General features: G+C 46.1%; 1 protein-coding gene across 3 annotated transcripts in view; it reads left to right on the forward strand.

The window, feature by feature from the left end:
• The window catches only part of TET3 (tet methylcytosine dioxygenase 3), a 108,974-nt gene that overhangs the window by 79,756 nt on the left and 8,051 nt on the right, over positions 1–21,167 (forward strand). For all 3 annotated transcript variants that reach the window (XM_012788657.3, XM_076000893.1, XM_012788658.2), the window contains 7 exons: positions 151–241; positions 8,186–8,279; positions 11,796–12,004; positions 13,219–13,369; positions 14,522–14,611; positions 15,130–15,267; positions 20,452–20,788. In XM_012788657.3, coding sequence (XP_012644111.2) covers positions 151–241; positions 8,186–8,279; positions 11,796–12,004; positions 13,219–13,369; positions 14,522–14,611; positions 15,130–15,267; positions 20,452–20,788 — 1,110 coding nt within the window. The remainder of the gene's footprint in view (positions 1–150; positions 242–8,185; positions 8,280–11,795; positions 12,005–13,218; positions 13,370–14,521; positions 14,612–15,129; positions 15,268–20,451; positions 20,789–21,167) is intronic.

The following is a 21,167-nucleotide window of genomic DNA, read 5'->3' on the forward strand; positions in this document are numbered from 1 at the left end:
ATAAGGTTGAACACATTTTCACATGCTTATAAGCCATGTGGGTTTCTTATTTTGTAACTGCCTATTAATGTTTCTGTTGGTGGTTTGCCTTTCTAGATCAATGTTGACTAATTGGTATCCCCAAATAATGCTTACTCTGTGTTTCCACAGAACAAATAGTGGAGAAAGATGAAGGCCCATATTATACTCACCTGGGATCAGGCCCCACGGTAGCCTCTATACGGGAACTCATGGAGGAGCGGTAAGTGATGCACAGATGTCCAAGGAGAAATGGGCATGTTGATGGCATATGAATTTCTTTTAAGCACCTCTCATTTTTCATTGGCTTGTACTAGACAGCATACAGAAAGGACAGCATGATATCCAGATTATGGAAGGTTGAATGTGGGATTCTCACTTTCATTGCTTTTGGGTTTCTTTTACTCTATAGGTCCATCCAACATATGCCCCCACCTTCTTGACATGTTTTTATTGAAGAAATGTGGTTCTGTGGCTGTATTCTATAGGGTTAGTTTCCCACCATCTGAATTTTGCTGATGGCTCTCCCTGGTATCATGGTATTGTTTAACATCCCCTCTGTATGTCCTCTAAATTGGTTGTTAGATCTAAAGGCCTTGTTGGAGTTAGGTTGTTTTTTCTTTTTTCCAGAATATTTCAAAGGTGATATTTTTGTACCTCCACTACTAGGAATGTAATGTCTCACCTTTTGCTAGTTAGGAGCCTGTCTAGGTGGTCTGAATCCCTTTGATATGATCCTAGAGTCTTTAATATCTTTCTTGATTTCTCGTATGACCGGGTATTCTGGGCTCATGATGTATGTTTATCCAAGAAGTCATAGTTCCTTTTATTGGAGGAGAAAGTGTTTGGAAAACAGACTTTAAGTAGGGTTACTCATTGCTGTAATGTGTTCATTGTTTTTAGACCATTTCAGTAGAAAGAGCTATGTTAAGTCTGGGATTTTTAAATTTTGTTATTGCTTAGTGATTAAATAAATCATGTGCTTATATTTACAAAGTTCAAATTTAAGATTATAGGGCTTTTATGCAATAGGTCTGTTTTTTTCTTAAGCAGATCATATAGATGGAGACTTTAAAACCAGGCTGGGCATAATGTCTCATGCCTATAATCCCCGAACTTTGGGAGGCTGAGGCAGGACAATTGCTTAAGGCCAGGAGTTTAAGACCAACCTGAGTAACATAGCAAGATGCCATCTCTCCAAAAATTTAAAAAAAAAAAAAAAAGCCAGGCATGGTGGCATGTGCCTCCTATAGGAAGTCCCAGCTCTTCAGGAGACTGAGGCAGGAGGATCAATTGAACCCAGGTGTTTGAGGTTGCAGTGAGCTATGATGACACCACTGCACTCCAGCCTGGGCAACAGAATGAGACTCTGTCCGAAAAAAAACAAAATCAAAAAACTATGTACATGCCCACAGCAGATAGTAAAATACTCTGAGTTCTAGTCTATGCAGAGGTAATAGCTCGATGGCTGAGAACACGGACTCTGGAACTCTAAAGTAAGGTCCAGGGCCAGGCGTGTGGTGGCTCACACCTGTAGTCTTAGCTCTCTGGGAGGCCAAGGCAGGAGGATCGTTTGAGCTCAGGAGTTCGAGACCAGCTTGAGCAAGAGTGAGACCCCATCTCTACTAAAAATATAGAAAGAAATTAATTAGCCAACTAAAAATTATAGGAAAAAGAAACGACGTTAAAGTAAGGTCCAGTCTTGGCTTTGACACTGCTGAGTCCTTTGGTAAATTGCTCTACTCTTCTGTGACTCAGTTTTCTTATGGGCAAAATTCAGATTATGATAAAAGTACATATGCTGTAAGAGTGTTGTGGGGATAAACTGAATTGATGTATGGAAAATGCATAGTGCTTGTTATAAGTAATATAGAAAGAGTGGACAATCATTGTCTACCACATATACTTGCCTTTCTTACTGCAAGCATTAGTATTTTAATAATAAAGGCTAGGATTATGTAGACAATAAGCATATGTTTCCCCATATGTATACTTGCAGATATGTGGGGAGCAGAGTGGCTTAGAAAAATCCCACAAATTTGGGAACCAGATTTTGTCTGACCAGGGGAGCTAAACGAATCCTGTTGTCAGTATAGCAGGGAACATGATTTTTAACTGAATGATTTTTAACTGATTTTTAACTGTAATGGCTCCTCTGAATGAATAAAAGGGGAGATGTATGGAGGATAGTGATCTGTGATAATTACTTTAAATTTCCTATGCCATGTGGAAACATTTATATTCAGGGTAGCCCATCAGAAAAGTATTTGGTCCAAGACCTATTCAGTAAATTCAAGCCTGATTTAAAGGGTACTTCTGAGTCCATGAGAATGAAACACATTTAAAACTATGTATCAAAGAGTGACCAAGGTTCTAAAAGAAAAAAAAAAAAAAAGAAAAAAAAAAAAAAAAAAAAAAAAATAAAACTATGTGCATATTGTCTACATTTGCCTGCATGTGTCCACATCATGTGTGGTGTGGTTCCCAGGTTGGGCCAGGCAACATTTGGGGCAATGATTTTTTTTTTTAATTTTTTTTTTTTATTTTGGCATATTATGGGGGTACAGATTTTAAGGTCAATGATTTTTTTTTTTTTTTGAGACAGAGTCTCACTTTGCCCAGGCTAGAGTGAGTGCCATGGTGTCTGCCTAGCTCACAGCAACCTCAAACTCCTGGGCTCAAGCAATCCTGCTGCCTCAGCCTCCCGAGTAGCTGGGACTACAGGCATGCGCCACCATGCCCGGCTAATTTTTTCTATATATTTTTAGTTGGCCAATTAATTTCTTTCTATTTATAGTAGAAACGGGGTCTCAGTCTTGCTCAGGCTGGTTTCGAACTCCTGACCCTCGAGCAATCCGCCTGCCTAGGCCTCCCAGAGTGCTAGGATTACAGGCGTGAGCCACTGGGTCCAGCTGGACAATGATTTTTGTAAGCAAAATCATTTGCTACAGGGTGTCAAATGTGCAAGTTTGATCTGGGGCAGGTTTTTTGATTTGGGGTTTTTTTGGGTAACAATTTTACAAGATTTTTTCCAGACAGCTCTCTCAACTCTTAGTTATAGAAGAGTACATTTTGAAATAAGGATTAAGGAGTAGTTATAAAGTTAAGATTTGTCTCCCCTCCCCCCATTGCTTTAAAAAATAACAGCCAACTGTAAAGTGATCCAAGGGAGGAATTCCTCTAAAGACCAGGAATACTTGTGTTTTTCCTTAGCAACTGGTTTATTTTTATCTTAAGGACCTTGTAAATCATGGAACAGATTGCATTTCCATCTTTATGTTGGCTGCTAGTAAACTTAGAGCCAGATTTGTGTACCACCATTAGGAGGAAGGTAATTTCTCATCTTTAGCCTATGGAGCATATTCAGTTTCACTCCTGAGTTTTTTGGGTTTCTTTTTTTGTTTTTTGTGGGTTTTTTTGACATGACCCTAACAGGCCTTTAGTAGCTTTTTTGATTTCTGATATGACAGATGTTCCAGGCTATCTCTCAAAAACACACACAAGACCCCTGTGATTGCATTTTGTATTCCATAATATCTTTTTTCCCCCCTGTGTACTTTGATTTTATGACCTGTTATTTTTATCTTATAGACATCTTTTTAAAATCCTTTCTGGAACAAGGAGTGGAATGAATGATCAGTGAAAATCCCCTGGCTGGGGGTATAATTTGTGAATGATCCAAGCTGTCTCTTTCCCTTGACCTCTCCCCTCAACTCCTTCTCCGCAGGACCACTCAGTTTTCAGGAGTTGGCCAGAGGCAGGGAGTGGAAATAAACTGAAATTAAGGAGACATTTCGGTGCTTTTAGCTTCTCTGGTAAAGATTTGGAGAAAGGAGGTCGAGGTTGAAAGCAAACCATGAAATATCTCAATGTAGGATTCATACCTCCTGGGTATCCAGGTACTGATTGTCATAGATAATTGGAGTCAGTTGTCAAAACCTATATCTGAGAATGATGCACCGCACAGAGCCTCACGTGTTCTATCTGGGAAGGGGATTCTCTGCAGTCTAGGCGTGCAGTAAATGCTTGTTCTAGAGACAAGAATGAACATTGTGCTACCAAGTCTTCTGAGCTTTGGGCAAGCTGGTCTCATGACTGTGTGATACAGATGACCCTGAAGGAGCACAACTTTAGAACAGCGATTATCAAAGTTCAACAGGCCTCAGAATGTCTTGAGGCACAGAGGCACACATGGCTGGGCCCCAGGCAAGCTTCTGACCAGGCAGGTCTGTGCTGGGACCCAAGAGTCTGTGTTCCCTTCCTGCCAAATCACCAGGCTGCGGTGATGCTGCTGGCCCTGGCACTACCCATGGAGAACCACTGGCTAAGATTACCAGCTACCTTTTAGAATAAGGTTTCAGCCTTGGAGACTTAGTTTACAGTCTAGAAGTTAGCCTCTATACTAGAAGGAGCCAGGCATGGTGGCACACATCATAGTCCCAGCTATTTAGGAGCCTGGGGTGAGAAGATCACTTGAGCACAGGAGTTCAGGTCCAGCCTGGGCAACATTGCAAGACCCTATCTCTAAATATATGTGTGTGTATATGTATGTATGTGTGTGTGTATATACACACACACACATACATACATATACACACACACACATACTTACATACATACACATACACATACACACTATTAGAGCCTCTTCATGATAGGCCAGAAAGTAAGAAATTTAAGAAAAAAAAACTAACGGGAGAGTTGGTTGGTTATCTGTAAACACAGTTCTCCTTTTTTTTTTTTTTATCCATCTAGCTGATCAGACTGTGTTTGAGTTGGTTGGTTATCTTTAAACAGTTCTCTTTCTCTTTTTTTTATTTTACATCTAGCTGATCAGACTGGCCCTTTTATTTGCTGTCTTATGTGAAGTTGACTGCAGGATGCATTTCTCGCAAGGGCAGGATGGTAGGGAAGGACCTGGTTAGAAAGCCAGCGTCCGTGTCCTCAGCTCACCCTCCTGGGAGGAACATGAGAGTCCTCCTGTCTCAGAGTAGTGTGGTCACCTCGGGCTGTTCTTCCCGACAGGGATCCCAGGGACACACCACGGGCCCAGGCCTTGCACTTGTGGGGAGCTTCCTAATAAATGCTCGTTGAAATGAAAGTTGTCCACGAACTAAACAAAGCAGCACTACCTGATCTCTTCCTCTTTACCCAGAGTGTGCTATATAAACTCCAGAGTCCTGTCTCCAAACACTTTCTATAAAGGACTAACAGAGTCTTAGAATTTTAATGTTGTAATTATCAGAAACACTTCTCATCACTTTGCCAAGATCTTGAGTGAAATAAAGAACCTGAACTCAAAGGAACTTAGCATTTTTAAAAAAATCATGGTTCTCTTTTTCAGTTACAGAAATGAAATGAAAAGGATTTTTTTAAAGTCTAAGTAAAGTGTGAATAAAGCTCTAAAGTTTGCTTACCTTTCAATCTTTTCCAGACATTTACAAAGATACATGTATGTATGTAGAGAAATTTTGAGCCAAATGGGATCCATCACAGTATACCCACTGTTTGTAGCTTGTTTTGCCCCCCACATAATTTCTTCCTATGTCAGTACATATAATCCTATCTAATCATTTTTGATAATGACATAGTTTTCCATTATATGGAAGTAAATTTTACTATAAAAATATATTATAAGGCTGGGCGCGGTGGCTCGTGCCTGTAATCCTAGCACTCTGGGAGGCCGAGGCGGGCGGATTGCTCAAGGTCAGGAGTTCGAAACCAGCCTGAACAAGGAGCGAGACCTCGTCTCTACTATAAATAGAAAGAAATGAATTGGCCAACTAATATATATATAGAAAAAATTAGCCAGGCATGGTGGCACATGCCTGTAGTCCCAGCTACTCGGGAGGCTGAGGCAGTAGGATCACTTGAGCCCAGGAGTTTGAGGTTGCTGTGAGCTAGGCTGATGCCATGGCACTCTCTCTAGCCTGGGCAAAGTGAGAGACTGTCTCAAAAAAAAAATATATATATATTATAGTTGATAGCCAGTCCCTTACTGGACAATTAGTTTATAATTTTTCTGCCGATGCTACAGTGAATATCTTGTTTCTAAATCTTGGTGCATTTGTATAGTTATTTGTGAGGTGGAGAATTCTAGAAGTAGAGGGGAAATCAAATTTGATTCATTACAGACATACAAGGATAGTTTGATTTAGACAGTCTGTTAATATAGCACACCATGTTTATTAGTCAAAGAGGAAAAACCCATCATGGATTTGATAAGAATGATTATCTCTTGATTAAGAATCCTTAGAACCAGGAGGCCCTCAGCAACACCCTGCAAGGTAAGGAAATCTGTCTCTTTTCCAAAGCCAGCTTTGTGCTCAGTAATGAATTGTTGAAGACATTTTCAGTAAAATCGAGAAGTAAGCAAAGGTTCATGCTTACACTTGAGACATGTGTGGCCAGTAGAGACAAGAGACTGAATAGAGGTATAAAGAGGAGAAAGGAGATGGTGGCAAATGGCCATTATTTGCATATGATGTGATATTGTACCTGAAATTAAAGAACTATTAGAAATAATATTCAGTAATATAGCTTTTTGATTAAGAACAATAAGTAATATTTCTTAGGCTCTTCCTTCACCAAGTACTTTGTTTTGTGTTTTGTTTTGTTTTTTCTTTGAGACAGAGTCTCACTCTCTTGCCTGGGCTAGAGTGCTATGGCGTCAGCCTAGCTCACAGCAACCTCAAACTCCTGGGCTCAGGCTATCCTCCTGCCTCGGCCTCCCAAGTAGCTGGGGCCACAGGCATGCACCACCATGCCTGGCTAATTTTTTCTATATATTTTTAGTTGTCCAGCTAATTTCTTTCTGTTTTTAGTAGAGTTAGGGGTCTCTTGCTCTTGCTCAGGCTGGTCTTAAACTCCTGACCTTGAGCGATCCTCCCGCCTCCATCTCCCAGAGTTCTAGGATTACAAGCATGAGCCATGCCCTGCCCTCACCAAGTACTTTGAAGCACTTCTTTCTAATAGTGTACTCCCAGTGGATTATCATTTGATTTTTACCAAGCCCAAGAGGTAGGAAACATTTTTTTCTTTTTTTAGAGACAGGGTCTCACTCTGTCACTGAGGCTAGGGTACAGTGGCCCATTCATAGCTCACTGTAACCTCAAACTCTTCTGGGCTCAAGTGATCCTCCTACCTCAGCCAACCAAATAATTAAGACTACAGGTGTGTGCCACCACACCTGCCTAATTTTTAAATTTTAAATTTTTTTGTAGAGATGAGGTCTTGCTATGTTGCCCACACTGGTCTGAAACTTGACTTCAAACAATCCTCCTCCCTAAGCCTCCCAAAGTGCTAAGATTACAGATGTGAGCCTATTTTTATCCCCATTTTACACATGAGAAAACTGAGGCTTAGAAAAATTCAGTAACATGGCCATAGTTATTTAGAAAGAAAGTGGCTGGGCTGGCACTCAAACCCAGTCTGTCTGAACTCTTAAGACCATACTATAACCACCATTGCCCCCACATAGCTGTGTGGCCTTGGGCAAGTCAGTTCAACTCTGGGGCCATAGTTTCATCACCTCTGAGCGTATTGTGGTTGATTAGATGGTCTCAGAGATCTGAGGCTCTGAAGCCCTGTGTGTGCACATGTGTGTGGGTCAGGGCAGCCGGTATGTGGAGGAACCAGGCGCGTTTACTGTCCGGCGAAGCGTGGAGCTGGTGTTTGTGCTTGGTAGGGTCACTTCCCCCCAGCTGTAGCTGTATGTCCTCATCATGGTCAGATGTCATTGGAAGTTAATCAAAGAGAACATCATGGGTTTCCCCCATTTATTTTCTTTTATGTACTATATTTATAAACAGCTAACTCTCAGAGTGCCTCAGCTAACGGGGCCTAGATACAAATGCCTGTGATTAGCCTTTGGTTTCAGTTCCCTTCCTGGAAGCTCAGAGGTAATAATCAGGGGCATTCTGCTTATGCTTCTTTGCCTGGGACAGAGATGGGCCAGATGGACAGGAGCAGAGAAGGGTCAGGTGAACCAGGGCCTGGTATAGAACCTGTAATCACAGAATAATCATTTAAACCTTCCTCTTTCTTCTCTGTTGCCCCACAGTAACTAGAAACCTAAACTGAAGCAGACCGAGGCTGCCTTCTTACCAAAAGCTGCTCTTTTATGGTGTTCTGCTTTGCTAATGGTGGCTTCTGTCTCCCTCTGCAGGTATGGAGAGAAGGGGAAAGCCATCCGGATCGAGAAGGTCATCTACACCGGGAAGGAGGGGAAGAGCTCCCGTGGCTGCCCCATTGCCAAGTGGGTGAGTGTCAAGCCTCACTGTCCTCACCTCTTTGTGTAGCAGGGCTGGGGGTGGGGGTGGGGTGGGGATGTAGGAGGTGACATGTTTGCTGTCCAGGTGAACTTTGGAGCTGATGTCTGGGACTTGGTTACAGTTATTTTCCCCCAGCCTCAGCTGTTTGCCCTCCCCCATCTTGTTTAAATGCCAATCTCCAGGTCCTAGGCTGGCCTCAGAACTGCATTAGTCATCACACCCAGCTCATACTGTCCCCATGGTTTAGGCCTGCAGGGGTAAAAAAAAGGGGAAGCTGGAGATGCTGTCATTACCTGATGCTGGGCCCCACTGTGGACCATTTGAGTCCCCTTCCCTGTGCCATGGAGCTGCAAGTGCTCCTGTCTCCTGCCTGCAGGCCAAGGCTGAAACTGAAGGCTGGCATGCTAACACCCAGGCAGAGGGAGGAGGCTGGGCTTCTGGGCATGGTTGTGGACCAGCCTTGCTCTTACCTGGCCTCCAAGCCCCAGTTTTCTACCAGGCAGTATGAGCAGGGAGAGCATCAGTGTCTCAGACCCCAAGTCACCAAAACAAAGTCCCTCTGACTTTGTCCTTCCAGGCCACAGAGAGGTCTCTAAACAGCAGAGCAGGTGCTTCTGCAGAATAGTGCTCAGGCAGGACATCGACATTCATTGGCAGCTGGGGGCTCAGCACTGTGCTGGTGCTTGGTAGGGAGAGCACATGCCCAGGGGAAGGCTCAGTCTTTGTGTTCAAGGCATTTGTGCCTTAGAGACATGTAATAATTTAGGTTACCATTGTGAGGCAGACTTGGGCTGTAGTTCAGGGTGGGAGGAATGTTCAGGCTCAGTTTCCCCGAGGAGAGGTGTGTGCCTGGGGCCACGAGTACTGGGCCATGTTTTGTGGGCCTGGGAGAGAGTAGAAGCATTGCTGGTGAGGAGTTGTCACCTGGGCAAGGGTAGAATGGCTAGGTGGGCACACAGGGCTGACTTTGCACAAGTGAGGCTGGTAAGATGACCTTTGTCAGCACGTGCCCATCTGTGCTTGTGCCTTTTTTTATAACATGTATATATATGGTACCTTTGCATCTTTTTGTGTTTAATGAAAATAAAAGGTGTCTGAACTTGAGCTACCACATATCCATTTTTTAGCAATTTTCAGTGAACATTTCAGAATTATACACAAGAAAAGGATCTGGAACTGCTTAGTGCATTCACAGATATGAAGAAGCAGGTTGCCTCGCCCTGGTGAGAGATGGTCACTGCAGTGGGAGGTCTGAAGAGGCTGATCCTGGTGGCGTGTTATCTCCCCATGGTACCCACCAGAAAGATGGCACTAGCCACACAGTGCCAGCTGCACCCTTCTGCTAATACATGCAGTTGTTGAATTCCAACGTCTTGGGCATGAAAATCAAGATGAAATTTCTTAGGGCACGGGCAGAGTTAGGGACTTTTCCAGCTTCACAATGGTTGGCTTCTTAAAGAAAGAACAGCTGGTCGTGTGGATGGCATTAAAAGAATATGCTTTTCCAGACCTCGATACAGATGGCAAAGTGTTAGCCCCCAGCCAGGGCTTGTGTGGCTTTGCTGAGGGCTAGGCAAAACACGTTTGCCTGGCACCAGCAGCCGGTTCCTGGGGCAGGGAGAGGACAGCAGCACCATGGAGGGGGACGAACTGGGGCCTTGGTACATTGCTGCTCTGGGCGTCTGTCCACAGCCCCTGTAGACAGGTGGTCCTAAAGCCGCTTTCCTCCTAAATGTCTCAGGAGCCCATGCCTTTCAGTGGCACCCCAGCTAGTCTCCGTCCTTCTCCTGGCTCTGCCACCCCTTTCTAAAGCATGAATCTCCCAGCTCTCAGTCCCTTGTGGAGCCCTGGCCTCAAGACCTTGCCACTTAGTTCCCCTCAGCCTGCCCTCCTGCTCCCCCTGCCATAGGCCCGCACATCTTAACTTGGTCCCAGAATTGGCTGGGGATCCTTAGGGAAGTTTCAGCCAGCGCATTCCCCAGGGCACATCCTTCCTGTGAGGTGTGTGGGCATTTTGAGAGTCGAATGAGGACCTGGACCAGGGAATTGCCAGATCCAGAGCAGCAGAGCAGTTCATGGCCAGGGCCCTTGCTTTTTAAAAAATTAACAGGTTTATGGAGATATAATTCACATACCATACAAGTCACCTGTTTGAAGTGTACAATTAAGTGGCTTTTGGTATTTTACATTACTTTTTAAAACTGTGGCAAAATATGTAAACATAAAAGTCAAGCATTTTAACTCTTTTTAAATATAGGTCAGCGGCATTAAGTGCATTCATTGTTGCGCAGCCATCACCACAGTCTGTTTCCATCCTTTTTTATCATCCCATATTTAAACTCTATGCCCATTAACAGTAACTCCCCATCATCCCTTCCTGTAGCCCCTGATAAGCTCTAATCTACTTTCTGTCTCTATAAATTCAACTGTTCTAGGTACCTCATAGGTGAATCATGTAGCATTTGTCCTTTTATGTCTGGCATATTTCGCTTAACATGCTTTCAAGGTTTATTCGTGTTGTAATGTGTGAGAATTTCATTCCATTTTAAAGCTGAATAATACTGTATGGACATCCCTATTTTACCCATTCATGGGTTGATAGACATGTGGGTTGTTTCTACCTTTTGGGTCTTGTGAATGAGCCTGCTGTGAACCTGGATCTACAAGGATCTGTCTGAGTCCTTGCTCTCAGTTCCCCAGGGCATATTCCTAGACTTGGAATTGTTGGATCATATGGTAATTATGTGTTTAGGTTTTTGAGAAACCACCGAACTGTTTTCCACAGGGCTGACCCCTTTTAACTAAAAACACACAGATACTCACTATCTTCTCTGCAAACGTTTTAAGACAACATAAAAATCTGACTGTATTTTGACTTACAATTTTATCTATGTGTTTTTCCTGCTAAACCCTATGTCAGTCATCAATAACTTGGACTTTATAATTATTTTTTATTTCACTCTTTAAAAGAACTTTTGTGAGGCCAGGCGCAAGTGGCTCACGCCTGTAGTCCTAGCATTCTGGGTGGCCAAGGCTGGAGGATCGCTCAAGGTCAGGAGTTCAGAACTAGCCTGAGCAAGACCCCATTTCTACTAAAAACAGAAAGAAATTTTCTGGAAAACTAAAAATATATATAGAAAAAGTTAGCCAGGCATGGTGGCACATGCCTGTAGTCCCAGCTGCTGGGGAGGCTGAGGCAGAAAGATCCCTTGAGCCCAGGAGTTTGAGGTTGCTGTGAGCTAGGCTGACGCCATGACAACTCACTCTAGCCTGGGGCAACAGAGTGAGACTCTGTCTCAAAAAACAAACAAACACTTTTGTGTTTTTCATTCCCTAATTACAATGGTCTCTTAGCCTGTGTGGTTGCTGTCACCACAATGTGACAGCCCCAGGATGACCGCACCCCCAGGTCCCTGCAGCAGAGGGGAGAGGGGTGTGGTGCCTGCGAGGAGTAGGGGGAGTACCTGGCTCCTGTGGCTAATGGAACGGCCCGTGTCCCTGCAGGTGATCCGCAGGCATACGCTGGAAGAGAAGCTGCTCTGCCTGGTGCGGCACCGGGCAGGCCACTACTGCCAGAACGCTGTGATCGTCATCCTCATCCTGGCCTGGGAGGGCATCCCCCGTAGCCTCGGAGACACCCTCTACCAGGAGCTCACGGACACCCTCCGGAAATATGGGAACCCCACCAGCCGGAGATGCGGCCTCAACGATGAGTACGTGGTGGGGCGCAGTATGTGTATGTGGGGGCAGCGGGGTCAGGGATGAGTGGGACCCAGTGCAGCCCTTGGGAAAGCTCTGGGCTCTCCTGGGCAACGTTTGTCCTGCAGAATCAGCACTGCGGTTGAAGAAGGCTTGCACGCAGGCCTTATCCCAGGTCCTGGCCCTGGCTCCTGAGTCTGTTCCCTTGGCTCAGCTTTACTGGTAAACCCCACGTCAATGTCCAGATGCTAATACCATGAACAGGTGTGAGGAAGTATGTGTGCCCCACAAATATAAGGTGTTGATGATATTTACAAAACCTGCCCTTAGAGGGGTTTTTGTATTTTTTTTTTAAAGTATATTTTTTGCAATAAAATTCATCCTTTAGGTATACAGTGTAGAGAGTTTTGATAAATGTTTACAGTCAGGTAGCCACCACCATCACAATCAAGATATAGAACAGTTCTAACACCCCTCAAGTCCCCCCATGTCCTTTATAGACAAGCCCCTCGCTCAGCCCTTGGCAATCACCAGTCTTGTTTCCTGCCCCTGTAGGTTTGCTTTTGCACGATTGTCACATAAATAGGATCATGCCTTGTGTAGCCTTTCTTCCACCGAACATAACATTTTTGAGGTTCATCTGTGTTGACCTGTGTGTCAGTAGCTCATAGCTTTTTATCACTGAGCAGTATTCTGCTGTGTAGATGTATCACCGTGTGTTCATTTGCTCCCCGGTTAGGGGCTTCAGGGTTGATGCCACATTTTATTAAGCATTGAACTTTCATATCAGTATTTATTTGTGTAAAGGCCTGTCAACATCTAAGCTATAGAAAATAGGCATGTTCAACCCTTGGCTTTCACATTATTTCCCTGTCTGTGTCCGAGCTGGTCAAGGTACTAGACTTAGGAAAAGTATAAACCTTCATGGGTTTATAGTAGATTCTTCCCTCTCATCTCAAACAACCCCTGTGCTTCTCCCAACAGCAGACTCTGGGTTAGACCTTCAGGCTCAGGGTGGGGGCAGAGCAGGCTTCTTGGAGCTGACTTCTCTACTTAAGGCAATCTGAGAGAGGGGCAGGAGGCCAGAGGTGGATGAGTCCCAGTCACTCGGGGGTAGGCTAGTGTATGCCAGGCCTCAGCCGGACCACTCCTTGAGGGAGAAAGAAGATTCCAGAACAAAGGGATAGTGGATCTGCATGCCTAATTTGTGATGTATTGTTTGTTGCAGCCGGACCTGCGCTTGCCAAGGCAAAGACCCCAACACCTGCGGTGCCTCCTTCTCCTTTGGCTGTTCCTGGAGCATGTACTTCAATGGCTGTAAATACGCTCGAAGCAAGACACCTCGCAAGTTCCGCCTCGCAGGGGACAATCCCAAAGAGGTGAGCAGAGCAGCAGGGAGCACAGGTCCCCTCCTTCCCTGCCTTTGCTGCCTGTGGTTCTCAGTAGTTCACTGGGAGGTAGGACTGGCTCACCCGGACTCAGATACACTGAAAGTGGAACTTGTTTCACTTCATTTTTTAAACTGATCGTATCTGGCTGTGAAACAGGGATGTGGGGTGTGTGGACAGGCATGAACCATAAAAAATTAGGCTTACCAGTTACAGCTTCTAAGATTCCTCCAGTTTAAACAATCTGTTTAAGGTGAATATTCTAAATATTTAAGTTACATGTTGACATTCCTCGTCAGAATGTGACCGTCTCAAAGGTTGGCCTCTTCCTTTCATTCTTCCCAGGACATCTTTCTGGGTATGATAGGTGCATCAGGAAGAGGGGCCTGCAGTCCACGGGCCACCTTTTGGGTTTTTGCTGGATTTCCTGAGGTGACCCTCACCCTGCCTGGCTGTTGGGCAGATGTCTCTGGGCAGTTATCTCCATGCCTGGCCTGATCCTTGTGCCCTGGGCTGACATCCACACAGCATGGCCACTAGGCATGAGGCCTTCTCGCTTGGGCTCCTCACCTGTACCCCTGCCCATGGAGCCTCCCCACTCCCCCATGACGACAGGAGAAGGCCCTGCTTGGGCTGTGGGGGCCCTGCTTGAGCTGTGGGGGCCCGGAGTGTTAGCTCAGGTCATTTGCCCCCTGATGGTTCTCTGTAGCTCATGTTACAAAGGCTCTCCAGAGATGGGGTCTCCACCCAGAGTTCTAGTGTAAAGAAGGTGCCAGCCTATTCAGGCTCTCCTCCTTCTGCCTCAGTCCCTGCCTGGGCTCCTGAGGGTCGGGGTGCTGAGTCCCTTTGCTAGGACCCAGGCAGACATCTTGATTCCAGTCTCAACCTTCCAAATCTCTCCAAGGTCCTAGTCCCAGAAGAGCTTCCCCCTTGCCCCTGGGGCAGGGACATCCCTTGGGAACATCTTCTCCACACCAAAGCCCGTATCACTTTCTATGTTCTGACTTCCAAGCTTTGCTCTTCATAAGTAAAAGGAAGCATTTTGAAATTTGGAACGCTTTATTCCCCCAAACCTGGCTTTTAGACTATGTGTGAGCTTAAGTAGGCCACCCTGGATGTGTGTGACTGCTCTGCTCTCCGCAGGAAGAAGTGCTCCGGAGGAGTTTCCAGGACCTGGCCACCGAAGTTGCTCCCTTGTACAAGCAGCTGGCCCCTCAGGCCTATCAGAACCAGGTACGAGGCCCAGGCCTTTCTCCACCCAGGCTCCCTGAGTGGGGAAGCTGGAGAGTGGGCTCCTTCGTGTGCTTATGGGAAGAGCCCAGCACAGAAGTAAAGCAGTGATGTTGGGGTCTTTGATAAGACCCTCTTTTCCACCAAGCTGACCCCATCCCACACCATCTCTCCTCGTCTCTGGTCTTCTCTGGGTTTCCTCTGCTAATTTCCACCTCCTTAGGTCTGGTTTCCCATGGGTGAGCCAAGTTTCTCTCCCCTGACGACCCCTGCACCTTCCAGATGAGCCCAGGGGGTCTTGAGGTAACCCAGAAGGGAGCAATTTCCACAAGGGCCTGAAAGTAATTTTTTTGGAGCTGGGGGCTCTTAGCCAGAAAACTTCCCTACTGCAGTCCAAGTACAAGGCGGCTATGATCCTTAACCTCCCTCTCTCCCTTCAAGACCTGCCTCCCCAAGTACAGAATGAGGGCCACTCACTCACTGCAGGTCACAGGAACAGCTCTCCTTGGTCATCCCCACAGGTGACCAATGAAGAAGTAGCGATCGACTGCCGTCTGGGACTGAAGGAAGGGCGGCCCTTCGCGGGGGTCACAGCCTGCATGGACTTCTGTGCCCACGCCCACAAGGACCAGCATAACCTCTACAATGGGTGCACCGTGGTAAGGAAGCCTGGGTCGGGTCTCAGCCCACCTGCGGGGGCGAACCTGCAAGGGAGCCCACCTATGCAGAAAGGCAGGCTCAGAGTAGGGATGGATGTGGAGACAGGATGCCCAGAACTCTGGGAGGTGCCCCACAGACTGCCTGCTCCTGCCCTCTTCTCAGAGAAATCCCTCACTAAAGTGAACGGACAAGGATGGCTTTGTGTCGTTTCTTAGGTGGGTGCTGCAGGGTGCAGCCCTTTGGACACCTGGAGTCACCCATTATCTAAAGCATGGTTCCAGGTCTCGGTGGACACTTGGATTTAAATCCAAACAAACCTTTAATTCATCCATTGGACAAACGTTAATTGAGTACCAGCCATGCAGAGCCATTGCTCTCGATGCTGGGAATGAAATGGACAAAGTCCCAGCCCAAGTATCTGATATAATGCTCCGTGTCGGTGAAGGCAGTGGGGAAGAAATGCAGTAGGGTAAGGGATGAAGGCCTCTCTGAGAAGGGGACATTTGATCAGAGAAATGCATAGAGCGAGAGAGTGTGGGGTGGGGTGCTCCAGGCAGAGGGACAGGCACAGGTAGAGGCTCCGAGGAGGAGTAGCAGCTGGGAAGAGGGGGAATGAGATCATAGAGATGGGCAAAGGTGGTGTCATGGGGAGCTATTGTGGCCAGAAGGCTGTGGGTTTTGCTGTGTGGTGGGAAGTGCTGGAGGGCATTTTAGCTGGGCAATGGTAAGATCTCATTGCAGAGTTAAGCGTGCACTTTTATTGCTGCAAGTAGAGAAAGAAGTATGTGATGGGGACTGTGGGTGCAGAGCTGAGGGGAGGGAATAGGATAAAGGAGGCCAGTTAGGAAGTGTGTGGGCATCCAGGCCAGAGGTGACAGGGCTCAGGCAGAGTCAGGCGGTGTATAATGGGTCAGATTTTGGATGATGCTGAAGGGATGGCTCTGAGGATTTCCTGAGGGGCTGTACATGGGATGCGAGAGAGAAGACTGGAGGACCAGTACAAAGTGTTTTGCTTGAGCAACAGAGCAAGCATTGGGAGCATTTCCTGAGATGTAGAATAACAGGGAAGGGCCAGGTTTGGGATGAAAAATCAAGAATTCTCTTGTGAGATGCCTGCTAGAGGTGCAGGTATAGGGGTGGAGTAGGCAGGGGTAAGGGAGGGTCTGGAGAGCATGGAGTGCACAGGTGGAGCATGAGGCTGGTGTGATTACCAAGGATGTGGATGGGGCAGAGAGGAGGTCTGGGCTCGGGGTACATCCTCAAAGGTATGGCGCCCAGTTTCTGCTCTGCTCCTTAGCTAGGCTCTGGGTGGACAGCACTCCTGGCGGCTGAGGAAGAGGCAAGGGGGGCAGCACATTCATCAGGAAAGGGGGCTCCCTTTGTAGCTCTGCTTGTAGCTCCTGTCCCTCCAGATTGCTGGCCCCACCCCAGGATTTCATTTCTTCACCTGTCTTCCCTCCCCATGCCCAAGCCTGAGAAACAGGACAGGGCGGGCTCCTGTCTGCACCCTTGTAAGGGTTTCTAGCTGAAACATACAGGAAGGCAGACCCTCCAGGGCTGGGAAGGCAGGGAATCAGGGGGCTCAGTGAGGCTATTTGGATTTCAGAGCTTCTAGAGTTTAAGGTGAAAAAATATGTTTCCAGAATTGAAAAGTATTGTTTTTTGTAATTAAACATTGTTCATTGTAAAAAAAAAAAAATTAATAACATAATATAAAAAAGAGGCTGAGGCCGGGCGCGGTGGCTCACACCTGTAATCCTAGCACTCTGGGAGGCCAAGCCAGGAGGATTGCTCGAGGTCAGGAGTTTGAAACCAGTCTGAGCAAGAGTGAGACCGCGTCTCTACTATAAATAGAAAGAAATTAATTGGCCAACTAATATATATAGAAAAAAAAATTAGCCGGGCATGGTGGCGCATGCCTGTAGTCCCAGCTACTCGGGAGGCTGAGGCAGGATGATCGCTTGAGCCCAGGAGTTTGAGGTTGCTGTGAGCTAGGCTGACACCACAGCACTCACTGTAGCCTGGGCAACAAAGCCAGACTCTGTCTTAAAAAAAAAAAAAAAAAAAAGAGGCTGAGTGCAGTGATTCTTGCCTATATTCCCAGCACTGCAGTAAGCCAAGGCAGGAGGATTCCATGAGTCTAGGAGTGTGAGACTAACCTGAGCATCATAACTAAGCTCTATATCTTTTTCACAAAAGTGAAAAAAACATCCGGCATGGTGGCTGGTGCGTATAGTCCCAGCTACTTGGAAGGCTGAGGTAGGAGGATTGCTTGAGCCCGGGAGTTGGAGTTGCAGTGAGCGAAGATGATGCCAGTGCACTCTAGCCTGAGGAACAGCGTGAGATCCTGTATCAAATAAAATGAAATTTAAAAAGATTGCCTGGAATCTTATGGAGGTTAACACCATTGTTGTCAGCAGTTTGATGACCATCCATTCAGACACCCAAATGTGTGTGCGCATGTCTGACTATATGAAATTTTTCACAGGTGGGATCACATCATATATACATGCTATCCTCTGACCTGCTTTTCTTAACTCAAGGGTAACTCGGGCTTTCTGTGTTAATGGATAAGAGACTTAATTTTCTGAGGCTATTTATGTATGTCTCTGCCATCATTTATTTAACCAATCCCATATCAATGGACAATGAGTGCTTTTAGATAGATCTCCCTTCTATAAACCATGAGGAGGGGCCACCCTTATTACATCTTTGTGTAGCAACCTCCATGAGGTTACACTGACATTTACAAGATTAGTGTGCTACTTCTGCTTACTTGAAAAACTGGATTTTTTGTGAATCTTTTTAGTGTTTTCCCTGCCTGAGTGGCAAACATGGTCTCATTTTCTTTAATAACTAGTGAGATTGAACATCTTTTCCTAGTTTTCTTGCCTGTTTTACTTTCATCTTTGTGAATATCCTATTGATGTCCTTTGGTAATTGTTCTTTTTTTAGTCGGAATGGCCATATCTTTTGACATTTGTTAGGTATCTTTTGGGATAGAAATATAATTTCTCCCATCTCTCATCCTTTACATTTTACCTTTAGTCTGTTGTTTATGGCATTGGGCCTTAGAGAATGGTAGGAAGCAGGGCTGATGGCCAGTCCAACCCATGCAAGAGTGACCATGCAAGAGTTTGGTCAGAGCAAAGTACGTCAGAGATGGCTGGGGTGGTATCTCTGTGAATTAACTAGCCTGGGGAGGGGCAGTCAAGACCCCTTATGCCAGAGGTTCAAGGATATATTAATAGAAAATAAGGCTGTGCACAGTGGCTCACCCCTATAATTCTAGCACGTCAGGAGGATCGCTTGAGGCCAGGAGTTGGAGGTTGCATGAGCTATGATGATGCCGCTGCACTCTGGCCTGGGTGACAGTGAGACCCTGCTGTAAAATATAGAAAGGAAAATAGTCAATGCAAGAATGAATAGTATACTTGAAACAAAGCACATCTGGTTGAGAAATGCATACCAATAGAGATTTTAATAATGAGCCAAAAATCTTTTTTTTTTTTTTTTTTTTTTTTTGAGATAGAGTCTCACTTTGTTGCTCAGGCTGTAGTGCCGTGGTGTCAGCCTAGCTCACAGCAAGCAACCTCAAACTCCTGGGCTCAAGCAATTCTCCTGCCTCAGCCTCCTGAGTAGCTGGGACTACAGACATAAGCCACCATGCCCGGCTAATTTTTTCTATATAAATTGTCCAATTAATTTCTTTCTATTTATAGTAGAGACATGGTCTCACTCTTGCTCAGGCTGGTTTCGAACTCCTGACCTCGGGCAATCCACTCGCCTTGGCCTCCCAGAGTGCTAGGATTACAGGCATGAGCCACTTTGCCTGGCACAAAAATCTTAAAAGAAATTAATAAGAAAACTATAGGCAAAAATGTAGGAAAGTTGAAACGCACGTTCTTTGGGGATGAGTGAAAAACTAAATCATTTTGGAGAGCAATATGTGGCAGTTCTACTTAACAGAATTTATCCTAGGGAATTAAGTATCTTATAAAATTTAGCTAAAAGAATATTTCAGTAAGTATTATGGTAGAGAATAATTAGAAATAAGTTGAAATATTTGATAAATTGATTAAAGTAACACACTGATATAGTAGAAGAATATGCAGAACTTTTAAATCATATTGGGAAGAATATTTACCAGAAAATATTCATACTATGTTAAGAAAAAATGAATTTACTAAATAACCATATGCATACTATCCTGTTTATCAGAAAATAATCGTGCGTGCATCTGTAACCCTAATATTTACAATGATAATTTCTAGGTGGTGGGATTATTGCGGTAATTTTTATTTCCTTTTTGCTTGCCTAAATTTTCTATAACCATCACATAGACTTTTTTTTTTTTTTTTTTTAGACAGTCTTGCTTTGTTGCACAGGCTAGAGTGAGTGCCATGGCATCAGCCTAGCTCATAGCAACCTCAATCTCCTCCTGGGCTCAAGCAATCCTGCTGCCTCAGCCTCCCCAGTAACTGGGACTACAGGCATGCGCCACCATGCCCGGCTAATTTTTTCTATATATATTAGTTGGCCAATTAATTTCTTTCTATTTATAGTAGAGACAGGGTCCCGCTCTTGCTCAGGCTGGTTTCGAACTCCTCGAACTCCTGACCTCAAGCAATCCGCCTGCCTCAGCCTCCCAGAGAGCTAGGATTACAGGCGTGAACCACCGCGCACGGCCTCTAATTTTTCTTTTACATTGAATCTGTTGTGACTTCAAGCCATCCTCCCGCCTCAGCCTCCCAGAGTGCTAGGATTACAGGCGTGAGCCACTGCGCCCGGCCTCACATAGACTTTTTAATAAAAAGAAAAATTTTTTTAAGAGCAAAAGGAGGCAGAGTTGAGGACACGGAGGGTGGAGGCCCCATTGGGTGACATGATGAATGGCAACAGTGCTGTGGCAGAGGATGGAGCAGGCCTTGGGGTCCTTTCAGCCTTCTGAGCATCGTGTGTGAATGTGTATTGAAAGCTATAGCGCACTCTCAAAGTTGGTGGTGCTGCCTCTGTGAGCCAAGACAGAGGTGCTTGCTCTAGGGGTAGTGTCAGGGCTGACTGGGTTGCCGGCGTTGGCACTGTGTGGAGAAAGACAAGGTTATGTATTTGGGGTACCAGAGCCCTCCCTCCCAATGCTCGGTCCCCCAATCCCTGTGTCCTCTCCCCCCTGCTTTGGGCAGGTCTGCACCCTGACCAAGGAGGACAATCGCTGTGTGGGCAAGATCCCCGAGGATGAGCAGCTGCACGTCCTCCCCCTGTACAAGATGGCCAACACGGACGAGTTTGGCAGCGAGGAGAACCAGAACGCCAAGGTGGGCAGTGGAGCCATCCAAGTGCTCACCTCCTTCCCTCGTGAGGTCCGGCGCCTGCCTGAGCCTGCCAAGTCCTGCCGCCAGCGGCAGCTGGAAGCCAGGAAGGCAGCGGCCGAGAAGAAGAAGCTTCAGAAGGAGAAGCTGAGCACTCCGGATAAGATCAAGCAGGAGGCCCTGGAGCTGGCTGGTGTCCCAACCGATCCAGGTATGTGGGGGGAGGGTACTCACTCCCCAGGGTGACTCTGCTGCTGTCCTGGTAGGGGCACTCCCCGCCCGACCTGCCCCTGCCCTTTCCGCATCTCGCTAGGAATTGGGATCTCTGCTTAATTGTGTCAGTCTGAAAGGTATCTGTAGCAGCCCCAGGACACCACACCTGGTGGCAGGCACATGAGGAAGCAGGTACAAAGAGGGCTTGATATCTGCAAGGAGCTGAGCTCTTCTCCGGAGTCTGGAGGCAAGTAGGGTCACTTCAGGGCACATGGGTATGCCCTGGGGACAGCTGTGTCAGGTGTCTGATTTTCCATTTCCCTGGCCCATCCTGCAATGATCCCAACCAGGCACGAGGTAGGTTGGGAGGGTGTGTG

The sequence above is a fragment of the Microcebus murinus genome, chromosome 3, assembly GCF_040939455.1.
Source record: "Microcebus murinus isolate Inina chromosome 3, M.murinus_Inina_mat1.0, whole genome shotgun sequence".
Taxonomy (NCBI): domain Eukaryota; kingdom Metazoa; phylum Chordata; class Mammalia; order Primates; family Cheirogaleidae; genus Microcebus; species Microcebus murinus.